The 13,228-nt window shown below is 42.8% G+C and overlaps 1 protein-coding gene across 4 annotated transcripts in view; it reads left to right on the top strand.

Moving 5' to 3' along the window:
• The window catches only part of ROCK2 (Rho associated coiled-coil containing protein kinase 2), a 119,231-nt gene that overhangs the window by 14,550 nt on the left and 91,453 nt on the right, over positions 1–13,228 (top strand). For 2 of the 4 annotated variants that reach the window (XM_035323303.1, XM_035323301.1), the window contains exon 1: positions 1,693–2,164. In XM_035323303.1, the coding sequence (XP_035179194.1) occupies positions 2,015–2,164 (150 nt within the window). In that variant the 5' untranslated portion in view covers positions 1,693–2,014. Of the gene's footprint in view, positions 1–1,692; positions 2,165–13,228 lie in introns of those variants that run through there. The other 2 variants (XM_035323302.1, XM_035323304.1) reach the window with 2 other exon arrangements.

The following is a 13,228-nucleotide window of genomic DNA, read 5'->3' as shown; positions in this document are numbered from 1 at the left end:
TTTGTGTCGTACAAAGGAATTCAGCTGATGCTGCCATTGTAAATTTGTCTCTCTAACATTAACAGAGTAAAACTTGTTTCGTCAGTAAGCAACTATGTCCTGAAGGCTGGAGGAATAGATCTATTGGGCAAGCATTTCAAGAAGGGATTGTTTCTACACACTCACTTTTGAAGTTGCAATCGCTTTTTTTTTTTTTTTGTATGCAAAAAGGGCTGTTACGCTTATTTAAGAATTTCTTTGTTACAGTCATTTAAACACTGCCCTAAATAATGTCCATAAATCATATGAGCTAGATAAAGTACAGATTAGTTTTGACAAACCTTATAGATTAAAAAAATGAGGAAAGAAACACAGCTTGCCTACAGTAGTCAATGGGAAACGTATCTTCAAATCATCTGGTGCTTGACTCAAAGCTCACTGAAATCACCCCAAAGATTCCTGTTGACATTAACAAAACCCAGCATGTTGATCACTGGAAACATGTTCCCCACATTTGGTCTTTTGTCCCAATCTATTTAAATCTCCTCTTTAAAAAAAAGGCAAAAAAACACATTTCTGCTCTGCTGCTCACAAGAAATTAGCCTACTCACTTACAAGTAGGCCATATGGGAAGAAATTATGTTTAAGTAATTTAGAACTTTGAAGGGCTGAAGTGCTAGCTCATGTAACTTCACAATGCTACCAGCACCCACGTCCTAATCCTAGTGGAAACCCTCGGACCTACACCTTTTATCTTGTCTCCGCGTAAACTGATTGAGCAAATTATGTGATTTTTTTGGGTGCACGTTACAGCCAAGTGGGTCCTAATCTGCTTTGGGGATGAGGCAGCCCTACAATACAAATAAAAGCGCATCTCCCAAGCATATTTTCACTGATTCCTTCAGAAAACCCAAACTCCCGAACGTTTTTCAGTGAAAGAAGCGTGAGCCCCTATGCCTAAACACCGATTTGGCTTTTTGGAGCGTTGACTCTCACAGACGTGATGCAGGGACTTTGACCCTGCCGACGGCCCGAGGCAGCCTGGCGCTGAGGCTGGGGCTACCAGGCACCCAGACCTGAATCCCCGTGGAACGGGGGGCTGCCGGGCTCAGGGTCCTGACTCACAACGCAGCACGGCGTGATCTCACTCCAAGCCATATGAGTGAGTCATGTATTTACTTATCTTTGAATCCATCGCCTCTTCCTTTCAAGCCAAAGCATTTGCCCGTTGTTCTGACATCAGCCCGCTGCCATCCAGCTATCAGCAAGCCCACAGAACAGCATGGCCCTTTCCCCCTTTGCAAGAAATGAGCTCTGCCTGTTGTCTGTAGGTCTGTGCACCACACCAGTAAGCACACAGAGACAGAATCCACACGAAAGTCTTTTAATTCTTCAGGGTTTCATATTTTTTCCAAGTTTTGGACTACATGCCTGTTCCCCACCACACCCCGCAGCCCACCTCCTCCTCACCCCCTCAGCCCAACCCTCCCCCCCCCCATTTTTCTCTTCACACCCCTCACCCACGAAAAGCTCTGACCCCCATCCCCGCGTCCCCACAGCCTCCGGGCCCGGGGTCCCCCCGCCGGGAGCCCCCCCGAGAGACAAGGGACAGCGACGAGGAACCCCCTGCCCGGCCGAGCCGGGGAGCGAGCCCCGAGCAAGGCGGCCGCCGACAGCGGAGCCTTGTGGGTAATGGAGGCCGCCTCACGGGGCCGGGCCGGGGGCGGGCGCGGCGGCAGGAGAAGAAGGCGAAGGGGCAGCGGCGGCTGCCTCAGCATGGACTGAGCGGCGAGGGCGGCTCGGAGGGAGCGGATCAGGGGCGGCAGCCCCGGCGCTAAGCGGCGGGAGGAAGGGAGCCGCTCCGCCCCGCTTTTCCCTTCCCTTCCCGGCTTCCTTCATGGCCGGGCGGCCGCGGGGCGGCCCAACCGCGCCGCACTAGGCCCCGGCGCGACCCCTTGCCGTCTCCTCCTCCTCCTCTTCCTCCTCCCCGGCAGCGAGAGGGGAGGCGTCCCGCCGCTGGGCGAGCCCCGGCAGGATGAGCCAGCAGCAGCCGCAGCAGCAGGCGGCGAAGATGTCGGCGGCCCCCGTCCCCGACTCGGCGGCGGGGATGCTCGAGGGCCGCCAGAGGAAGCTGGAGTCCATGATCCGCGACCCGCGCTCGCCGGTCAACGTGGAGAGCCTGCTGGTGAGGGGATGGCGGCGGGGAGGGGGGTGGGGGGGGAACAAAGGCAGCGCCTCGGCAGGCGGGGAGGAAGGAAGGGACGAGCTCCGGCATCCCGCGGGAGGCTGAGCGGGGACGGGGAAGGCTCCTTCCCGGCCCAGGGGGGACGTGGGGCCCCGAGGAGGGCAGCGCAGGGGGTGGGGGTCACCGCGCTGTGCTTCCACAGCAAGCTAAAGGTCGGGGCAACGTGGGGGGAGACGCCTGTGGAAAGCCCAGAGCCGCGGAGGGAGGCGGCTTTGCTTCCAGCATCGCTCCCACCCTTTCCTTTCGCGCCTCCCGAGCGCCGTGTGTGCACGGAGCGAGTACCTGGCTTTGTGCGAGCTGCCAAACCTCGCCGGAACGCCGCCTGCAAGCGCCGGGCTCGGCCGCCCGCCGCCCGGACCAGCCCTCGGGAAGGGGACCTGCCTCACGGAGCCTTTATCGGCCCCGGCGTCCCGCGGGGTCCCCTTCGTTTTCCTGCCTTTGGCCCCGTCTCCTGTGTCAAGTCGCGTTTTTCGGCGTGAGTGCGTGAAACTGAATTTCCTTTAGCAAGAAATCCGTGCCCTCAGGAAGGAGTGGGAAGGGAGTTATGTTTCCCCATTTAAAACATCTCAACCCTGGAAAAAGGCCGTGAGAGCTGCCCCGCTTTATTTTTAATATTATATTCTTAAACTGAAGCTTCAGGCCTGATACTTCCAATCCTTCCCAAGATTTCCAGTGTGTCCCAGTGAAGAGGAACAGAAAAGGGGGGAAGAATCCCAGCCTTTCCAAGAGTTGCTCAAGGCACTTACACTGAGCCTCTCTCTCCCTCTTTTTTTTACTCTTTCAAATGACTCAGTTCTGTTTGGCCAAAAATACAGGAACTGACTGAACAGTATGTATCCCTGTGCTGTGTGGAGAATATAGGAATTTCCTATAACATCTGAAAAATGTCGTTCTCAAGGCTTTAGTGCTGTATTATTCCTCTCAGACATTCAGAGGCGTAACGAGGCATATTGCCCATAGCAGTCAATGAAGGGGAGTGGGAAACAGCGCTACATATCTAGCTAGATTCAGATAAGTTCTAGCCTAGGCCAAAGCAAAGAGCTGCCTCTGGGCTTCGCTCCCAGCGTTTTCGCATTGGTATTTTGCTAGGAAAACTTTGACCTGTGGCCAAAAAAGAGCAGTTTAAAAATAGTACAGTCGTTCTGAAAAATGCATCAGGTTAACGTTTAACCCCAGCAGACTTTTTCACACTCTGCTTTTATGCTCAATGAAGTGTTACTTTTATGCTCTTGCCTCCCATGGCTTGGACGTGGATTAGATGCTCTAAAAAATGCTTATGTTTCTGAAAATAAATTCTAATTGTAAAAACTAGGATGCTTAACACCTTTTTTTTTTTTTTTAAAAAAAAATATTTGTCTTGTAATTTTATAGTGTAAAACAGTTCATGTAATACATTGGACAAATCAGCAAACTGTGGAGGTATCCTAACTGGATTGTAAATGCATATTTTTGTAGCAAAGTCCATCAGTTTATTCTCTGAACCCTCTCTGTAAGTATTGTTTAAATAATTAACAGCGAGAAAATATAACATTAATGAATCAAGTTACCTAGTTTTGCGTTCTGCACGCCTGTGTATGAAATAATGAATTGGTTAGGCATTTTATTGACCTTACGAAATTTGCAGTGGATTTCCTGTAAAAGCCTTTGGGGCTTTAGTATTGTTGCTTTATGCTATTTGACATTAACTTTGTATCGGCATTTTGTTAGGCTGACGATTGCAATCCGAATGTGAAAAAATCATATTCAAATTGCAACACTTACTTGTTTGGTAAACAGCTCACTTTCAGTGTAAATTATCCTAAGTGGAAATGTGTTTTCATTTAAAAGTAGAAATACAGCAACAGAAACTAAGAGTCAGGGAAAAGGTCTTAAAAAGACTGGCTGGAATGCTACTATTTCATCCTCCAAAAATAACATAACCAAAACTAAAAATGTGGAATGGAATTCAAAATGGAATTCATTTCCTTACGCTGTAAAAAGTCATAAACAGCTGCTATTCTGCGTTTTGTGTGCGTGTTTTATTTCTGGGAAGCTGTAAAAAGCAAAAAAGTAACTGTTAATCTACAACACATGCTGCAAATTTGAACAAAGTGAACAGCAGAGGTAATAAGCAGTCTTTCTCTAGATATCAGTTCCGTTGCCTATCAGGAGCTAATTTATGCAGTGGCTGTGAAGGAGGAGGCTTTCTTTGTGTACCTTCCTCTCCACATCGTCTGCTTCTTCAACAGCAGCATCTGTGAGGCCAGATAACTGATGATTTTCCTCCACCCTGCATGGCTCTGAGAGACCATTAGGTTTTTCTAATATGGCCATTGCTATATTATATGACTTAATACTTTGCTATTTTTTCCTGTATTAAGCATAATCATTTGTGATTGAATAAGATTTCTGTTTGGAGAAGACACACAGCCTCAGTTCAGAGCTCACCATATAGTTTATCGTGGTAGTTAACTTGTGAGGGCAGAATTTTTAAAATATGCAAATTGAAATATGTGGCATGCTTATCGCCATCCTTTTCCTGCTAAATTAAAATAATAAAAAAAAAAAAGGTTACCATAGAGAACTTAGTAAGGTGGTTCAGATGCATAGACTGTGCTGCACTTGGTGGGTTCTTCTGGTTTTGGTCTGATAAAGAGTTGAAAATGAAAACGGCAGCACTAGAGCTGTGTGCACAATGCCATTGTAGGCTCAAGCAAGAACCTCTACAAAGGAAAGTGGTTTCTGCAACCTTATTTAGACATCTGGTGACTGTACTTTTTCTCATTGTAATGTGCTGAAAGCCTGTGTTGCCTATGCTAAGATAAATAAGCTTTTTGTTACACCTCTGTGATACAGTCTTATTCTTTTTGGTCCTGCAGCAGCAGTTATGAAAACCTTTTTGGTATATCACGTTTAGATTGTGCAGGTCGGTTGGTAAGACTACTGTACTCGTGTAACATGCTCCTCTGCCAGTTTGTGTCATCCACTAATTCTGTGAAGTGACGCTTTTATGTGCACTGCATGTACACATTGATGATCGTGTTAAATGGCATTTGACCTTGGGTGATCTATAAGAAACCCTACTATAAATACAGTCCTACTGAATGATTCTGAGCTGCCAGCTACATTGAAGAAGAGCTTAACAGTTCTCAAATACATGTGCTTCTTTATTTTTCTGTACTGTACGTAGAGCATATGCAAATGGAGCTGTTTTATATAGTATCGAATATGTGTTATTTAAGGGCGCGGTGATAAGCATTATCTGAAGACTGAATGTTCTCCAGAAGGAGAGCAGACAGGTCAGTGTGGGCTGTGCAAAACTAATCCAGACTTCCCTTTCCTTGCCCCATGTCACTGTGTGACTTCAGCATGTACTGGACTTGAGTGCAGAATTTCGGGGTGGTAACGAGCAGCTCCCATAAATCTTTACCAGCCTCCTCCCTGCTGGGTGCGCGCACTGCAGGCTGCGGCCGAGGGCAGCTGGGGAGAGAAAGGAGCTCACGGCTGCCTTCTGTTTTGTGCAGTGCAAGCCCTGGGGTTTTAGCGTTACGCTTCAGCCTTGAACCGTGGTGGTGCAAGCTGTCAGGAGAAGCGGTTCTCACTGTCAGACAGTGATCACAGTGCCGGTTGTGGGCATGTTTGTGGCATGCTGCAGAGCAGGGAGGTGGTTGGCAGTGATGTGCTTCAGTTTCTTGGAATATACATGCCTTAAAACTGGGGAAAAAATGGCTTTTTGTTTCTCTGTTGAAATAAAATTGATTGGTAAATGCTGTAATTATGCCAGTTTGAACAGGAATAGGAATTCAGCAAAATTTAACCTTGCCATTGAGACCCTAGAGCGTTGCTCCTGATGAAAAATACGTTACAGGTACAGCTGTGACTGTCACCCTTTCAGTAGATGTCTCTGCAGCTGTCTCATCACCTGGATGAGTACCAACATGACACCAGCAGTATTAACTTAGCAGATCGCTCAGCTGAGCTTTCTTTGTACAGGGTCTCCAGGTCTTCATGGCTGACATGCATCTGTCCTGTTGCAGGATTTTGGTTTTAGGAGCTTTCAGAGGATTTCGGAATTAATATTGAAGTCACCTCACTTTCCTGAGCTTGTTGTCACGTAATTTTGGATGAGTAAGAAAAATCTATTGTGTTAATTTTAACCATCTAGCACAGTGAAGAGCTGAAAATGTAGCAGCTATCAGGATCTGAACTGAAATTCATTGCCCAGTAAGTGGACAAGCCAAACATTTTTCTGCTCCTGAAGATTTTTTTTCCTTGTTTGTTATAGTTCTTGTGCTGTTATTTCTTTCTTAGCTTCTAACTCTTTCTAGAAACTTTCTATTTTTAATTTGTAATTTCAGAACATCTACTGTAGAGTTGAAGAGATGAGCTTTAAAGAAACAGAATTGCCTTTTGTTCTTTGTTCCTGGATGATGGATTTATATATAGCAATATAGTTTAACTGGAGAAGGACAGTTCTATTTTCTGACGCACGTATTCTTTTATTATTACACACCAGAATTAAAGTATTTCGCTTAGCTTAAGAAAGGGGAAAAAAAAGCCAGTTTGCTCTGCTTTTAATGCCACACATATGATGTGCATTCACTAGGACGATATGTGCTCCCAATATTTTTGCCTGTATTGATCAGATTGCAGAGTGGGTCATTAGTATCCTTTAGTTGTTCAGCCTTTGTAACAGCTAGCACCATTCTTTTCTGATTTTCCTCCAAAAAAAAAAACACTCCAAATTTTAGTAGTCTCAGTGTCCACTGGGGATTCTGCAAATCAGCAAATACTGATTAAAAACCATTTTGTTAAATGAAATTTCAGGTTTCAGCTAATGGCAGAGCAATGCCAAAGCACTTGGCTATTTGTCTAGTGATGCTATCCATGCCAAAAGCTGCCTAATTTGAAGAAAAAAAGATGCTACCACAGTAAACAATCTCTGCGGCTCTCAACTGATGCTTTCTTGCCAATGTTTGATCTATAAAAATAACCAGTATTGCATTGCTACTGCGGAGGAATTATACATGGATTATAGGGATGAAAGGGGTTGAAACTTGGTAATGGAGTTTTATATAATGAAAGAATAGGAGAATTCATACGCACATATTTTTTTTTAAGTGTGTATATATATACTAGCCCATAAGTATAGGTGTGGGGAGAGGGATGCTGTCTGAACTCAGAGGTTGTTTTAAACTGCTACTCCTAAAAGCACCAAATAATTCCAGTGAAAAATTTACCCAAAATACTTTTTTCCTGATACATCATGCTGGTTAAGAACAAGAATACTATGTTTATTTTGGCAGCCTTTGTTAGCAATAAACTTATTTTAATGAGTCTTTTGCTATGTAAACAGCGCGCTGGATGTGGTGCTTGGTTCCAGAGCTGTACCTACTGTGTGTGACGTTTTGCTACAGCGCTGAAACTGCAGAAATGCTTGCTGTACAGGAGGAGTTCAGGCCAGAAGGAGTTCATCTTCCAAACCAGCAAAGTCTCCGCTTCCTTAGCGCAGGTGATGTGCCACCTGTGTCCTTACTTTAGAGCATTGTATTAATTAATTATCTGCTAACAAAGTTGTAAGGTACTATGCTTAAAGGGGTCATTTGGCCACCACCGCATGTGCAGGGGGTCCAACTGTGTTTGGAAGATGGTGATTCTGTGAACTTGGTCAAAATTTTATTTGATTGGATGGTATCGATCAGTAGCAGCTGCTTATGTGGTGCGGACTTAGCAGAGGAACACAGAAAAGAGCTATGGTTACTGCTACTAAGAGAGTAGGCTTGTTTTTCTTGTGTGAAATATCCTGGTGTTGAGCTTTTCTTTCCCATCAGGGGATGGGGATTGCTTTCGTTACCCACTTGCCCTTCTGTTCAGTCTCTGCCTCAGTTGTTGTAGGATCTGGGAGGTGGTAAATGTGAGAAGAAAATCTGTGTGCAAATGACTTTTTTTTTCATTATTTCTATCTTCCATTAATTTTATTTAATGTAGAACAACTTGCCGAAGTCCAATCATTTGCAGATGGTCACCAATTGCACATTTTGTGTTTTCTGTGCACCCAAGCTAAACGGTGGGGTTTTGTTGGAAATGTGCAGCACTGCCCCGTTGCTTCTGTGTTCATGTTGTTAGCAGGGTGGTGGTGGTCAGATGTTGCAGACAGGGATCAGCGACCAGTTCGCGGTGCAGGAAGCTCTGTGCTCTATTCCCGTGTTGGCACTGCATGTCATCAGACATGTTTTTCTTGGTTTCCAGCTTATGAAAAGCCTGTATTTTTTTTTCTCCTGTGCTGGAGAAGAATTAAATGTTTAGAATGGACTTAATGTGATATAAAGAGGGTGATTGTGAGGAAACATTATGGCAAAGTGTTTAATTCTGAATCTTGAGGACTTGGATAACGAGCGGTTGCTTTCTGTCTTGACTGTTCTAAGTCATGGGTACTGACTTTTAGTCTGCATTTAAAGTGGAGAATAACAGGATCCTGCATTAAGCAGGATAAAGTTTGGGTGACTGATCCAAACATAGCATTTTAATGCTTTTCTTCAGGAGGAAATGAAGTGGAGGTCAGATACAAACATGAAATAAGGCTTGTAACCATGAGGAAGGAAGACAAACTAATCTTTACTAAATATGCCTTCTATTCTTTTTTCAATCTCTAAACAAACAGTGTTGACTGTTACTGTTATTGAATAAATAAGTAAATCGAAAGAGAAAACGGTGAAGTTCTACACTTCTTCTGAATGGTGCTTAAAGTTTAACTAAAATTACAATTACTATTCTGAAGTTCTAATACATCTTTCTTTTTTTTTATACATATCTGTCACTGCTGTTACATGTAATTATCCAAAGTTTGTAGCTTAGATGTTGATTAAAAATCAAATATGGCTGTCTCAACCGTGTAGGTTTACTCTGAAGTGGTGTAGATGAGAAATACCTTTGGGTGTTTCTTGGAAATTAATTTTTATTGAACGAGCTGTGAATTTGGAAAACTTAGTCTACTTGTCTTTGCTGCTGCTGTACAGCTTGATTGATCCTCCATGGTTTTCTTTTGTTGAAAATGAAGGGCTACGTCAGTAAGTTCATTGTAGTGTGTATGTGCATATCTTCAAAGAGATTGTTCTTTTAAAAATAAATTTACAGTAACAAAGTTCTCAGCTGAGGGGTATACATGCAGTTTGGCTTGCCTATGCTATGAAAATATTCCATTTCATGCAGAAACTAGTTTTAAACTGGTTTTCCCTGTGGTTTCTGCAACTGGTTTGTTCTGGTCTCCATTTTCAGTTAGCACTGATCAGGGCGCAAGATCAGGGAGATGAGCGTTGTCATTTGTTGCATGTATAGGACACAGGTTTTAATTTTTAAATCTTTTACCACCAGCTGGTATACAGCGGAGCATGTTTTGTGGTACACTTCTGATATGTGCAGCTGAAGACACGTGGAACAAGCTGTAGTAAGTAGGTACAGGATATTGCTGAGTTACTTAATGTTGTTTCCGCCCCTTTTTATACGCAACTGTATGATTACTCTTGACTTCTGAATGCTTCTTTTGCAGGTTTTTTAAACCTTTTTGATAGAATGACCATGAAGTCTCCCCTTAGGAACAGATCTATTCCCTCTAACAGTGCAAGAAAATGGAGAAGAGCAGGTAAAAATACCGTGTTGGAAGCTGAGGGCTTAGTGAGTAACAAAAAACCTCTCTAGTGCCAGCTGTGTACACGCACAGTCTGTTTCTGTTAGTGAACTTTTCAGGCCTCTTCCTCCAACAGTAAAAGTCAGCCCATTTAGGCAATAAGCCATAACTTTTAATTCTTGGCCTATTTAACTTAATGACCTCTTTAAGTTGTATAATCCTGGATTGTAAACTATAACTCCTCCCTCCCCCCCTTTTTGTTTTTAATTCTTCAGTATGAAAGGTAATTGAAGACAACTACTTGAATTACTCCTGTGGCAGGGAGATACTGACAGTTTATTCTTGCATTGCAGCTACTGCAGTTAATTTAAACATTATTCTATGTTTACTATTTTCTCTGGGGGTACAAAGTACTTAGTAATTTTGTTAAAGTTAAGAGATATATCCATGCTGATATTATGAGCACCTGAACTAAGCTATGGATCTAGTAGGATAAGCTAGAAAGAACTACATTTTCAAGGTTGCTGAGGTTTTTGTGAAGTCCTGTTTTTCATTGTTTCTGTCAAGTTCACTCTTCAGTATTATTGTAAATAAATGATTTATCTTACATGAAATGTACTTTTAATTTAATTATATTTTTTAGTTATTTTCCTTAATCCCCATCTCTGCGGGTTTCCCCAGAGTTCATATCTGCAGAACTGAAGGTCTTGCCTTGACTCTGCAAATGTTGTTGTGGTAGGGAATAGCAGAACCCCAGTTCTCAGTGTTCTGGTGCAAAATTTGAATGTAGCAGCAAATAAAGGAGCAAAACTACTGTTTCATGTGCGTGTGTTGTTTGTTCTATGTCAGGAATAATTTCAGCTTGAATGAGGAAAAGATAAATATCTAACAAATATACTAATGTAAGCTGCCTCTCCTTAAAAGAATTTGCCACTATAGGATTTTTAAGTGTAGACATCCAGCTAGTTTTCTGCTTTGAAAATAATTTCTAACTGTGAAGCTTATGAAGCAAACATTAAATATGGACAGTACGATGAAGAACCGTTCATGTGTGGAAGGCTGAAACAGTAGCAGTATGAGGCGTGACTCACTTCATCTATTTTCATGATTGGCTGTTTCTGAAGAAAGGCAATTTAAATGTCAAAATAAACTATTTAATTGCTCTTCATTTTCAGAAGGAATACCAGTATTCTTCTGCATATATGCCTTGTGGTGTTTCTCAAGAGCCAGAGGTTGCAACTGTCCCCTTTCTACCTGCCAAAACATCTTTATCAAAACCTAGGTTATTAAAAAACGAGAATGGAACTTTAAAAACAGTTATGTAAGATGTGACATTGATCATAATTAAAAAAAATATCGTAGATCTTGTATAACTACACTGCAGGATTTATTTCAGTGAATCAGAATACCTCAGGCAGTGTTGCGCCTTACTATAGAATTTAAATTTTCTATACAGTATGGTACATTTGGTTTAGACTGTGTTGCTGAAAGTATGCTTTGTAATGTGGTGGGTTTTTTTGAAATCAGTGTGTGAATGTAGGAGGGAATGTGCGTGGGGCGTCTTTCAGACTTAGATGTAAGTTGGTGAAGTTTCAATATACTTACAACCCAAATACTTTTTTATTAAATCATAAGCAATCAATGTATAATTAAGTTATTTCTGTTTATCAACACAGTGCATCACATGGATGATCGACTGGGAGGGAAGAGGGAAGATACAATATTTAAGTTCCAGAACTTTTTAGTTATATTTTTATTTCAGTCTTAATTTCTAGCGTATAAATACCAGAATACACTGCCATGTGATTCAACTCTTTTATTTGCAGATAGTTGTTCTTGTTTTTGTATATCAAATAATTTTCTGCATTATAGAATTGGTATGGTTTTTACTGTCATAATGGCTTGGTTTATTTTTTTATTGTATGAAATCTTATCAATATTTGGATGGATGTTCTCTAAAACTGAAAAGAGAGGAAAAGAGAAACAAACGTGCTTGGCACTGTGATGTCCTAGGGCCAGTGATGCTGAAGGTACATAGGGACTGTGAGAAGATTGACTTTTTTTTTTTTTTAGTTTCATTGAGGCAAAATAGTTGCAAAAGTAAAATATTTCTGTTGTCTGTAAGTCTGCATCTGTAACAGTGACCCAGACAGGGGTCAGGTCCTGCTGTACTCCAGCCGGTGTGGTCTCACCTCAGCCGTGGGGTTAAAGTCACAGCCTGCAGCTGTCCAGAAGTGCACCGCGGGGACGGGCAACTGGGTGTGGGACTGGGCTCTTTCAGGTGAGCCCAGCTGCTGCTCTTCTTTAACCTGCTGCTGCAGGCCAAGCCTTGAAGTGTATCATTTGGCCAGAGTACTCTGTTTATTTTAAGCATAACTTACTGATTATTTTGCTGGTTTTGACTTACTGGATTGGGTACAAGGGCAAGCTAAGTGCTATTCTTGTGAAATTGGGTACCACCACTCTTCCAGTAGAGCAGGAGGTAGCAAAGTAGGAGGTCTTTAAATTTAAAGTAATGCCACTCCAATTATCTAGCTGTATCCAATGTTCACCTTCTAAAAATAGTGGACACTTCTTTTTATGCTTGAACTCCCTTTGACAATGGGATGCATACAGTGGTTGTACGCTGTTTTTCTGTGAAGGGTAGCAAGGAATGAGAAGAAACCAGAGTCAGTCAGGAGACACAACTTGGTCTGGAATTGCTCGAAATGATCAGGTCATGCTCTTGTTTCAATGATGTGTGGTGAAGCTGACAAGCTGTTTTTGTTGATGTAAGGATTTTATTTCACCAGATCTAAATGTAGCTTTAGTAAAAGTGCATGCTGTAGGATGGCACCGCACTGAATGGGGCTGTACTGCTTCTAGTGAGCTCAGGGGTCTGTGCTCTGTACTTGCTATGTACCATATGGGGTGTGTGCCGCAGTACTTTTCCAAGAGACACAGGTAAATGTGCCTCTCTGGGCAGCCTGGGCCAGGGCCCCAACACCCTCATGTTAACAAAGTGCTCTGTGATGTTCAGGCATAATCTCCTGTGTGCCAGTTTGTGCCCATTGCCTCTTGGCCCTGTCCTCTCAGCACCTCTCTTCAGGTACTGACAGACCCTGATGAGATCCGCCTGGGCCTCCTCTTCCCCAGGCAGAGCAGTCCCAGCTCTTTCAGCCTCTCCTCAGAGGTGGAAATGCCTACTACCAAATATTAAGGAAATTTTAGAAAACATCAAGTTACCACCCATGGGAAAACTATTTCCACTTACAGAACTGCAGTGAATGTGAAATCTATTTTATTCATTTTACTTTACTTTTCCAAGTACCTTGGGATATTCACTTAGTTCTGAATTTTGTGCTGTGTTTTTTTTAACATTCGTGATTATTTTTTTTTTAATTCTTTGTATTCCAAAGCCA

This window comes from Oxyura jamaicensis, chromosome 3, assembly GCF_011077185.1.
Source record: "Oxyura jamaicensis isolate SHBP4307 breed ruddy duck chromosome 3, BPBGC_Ojam_1.0, whole genome shotgun sequence".
Taxonomy (NCBI): Eukaryota; Metazoa; Chordata; class Aves; order Anseriformes; family Anatidae; genus Oxyura; species Oxyura jamaicensis.
Note: the sequence above shows the minus strand (reverse complement) of the source record. Positions and strands in the feature narration are given on the sequence as shown.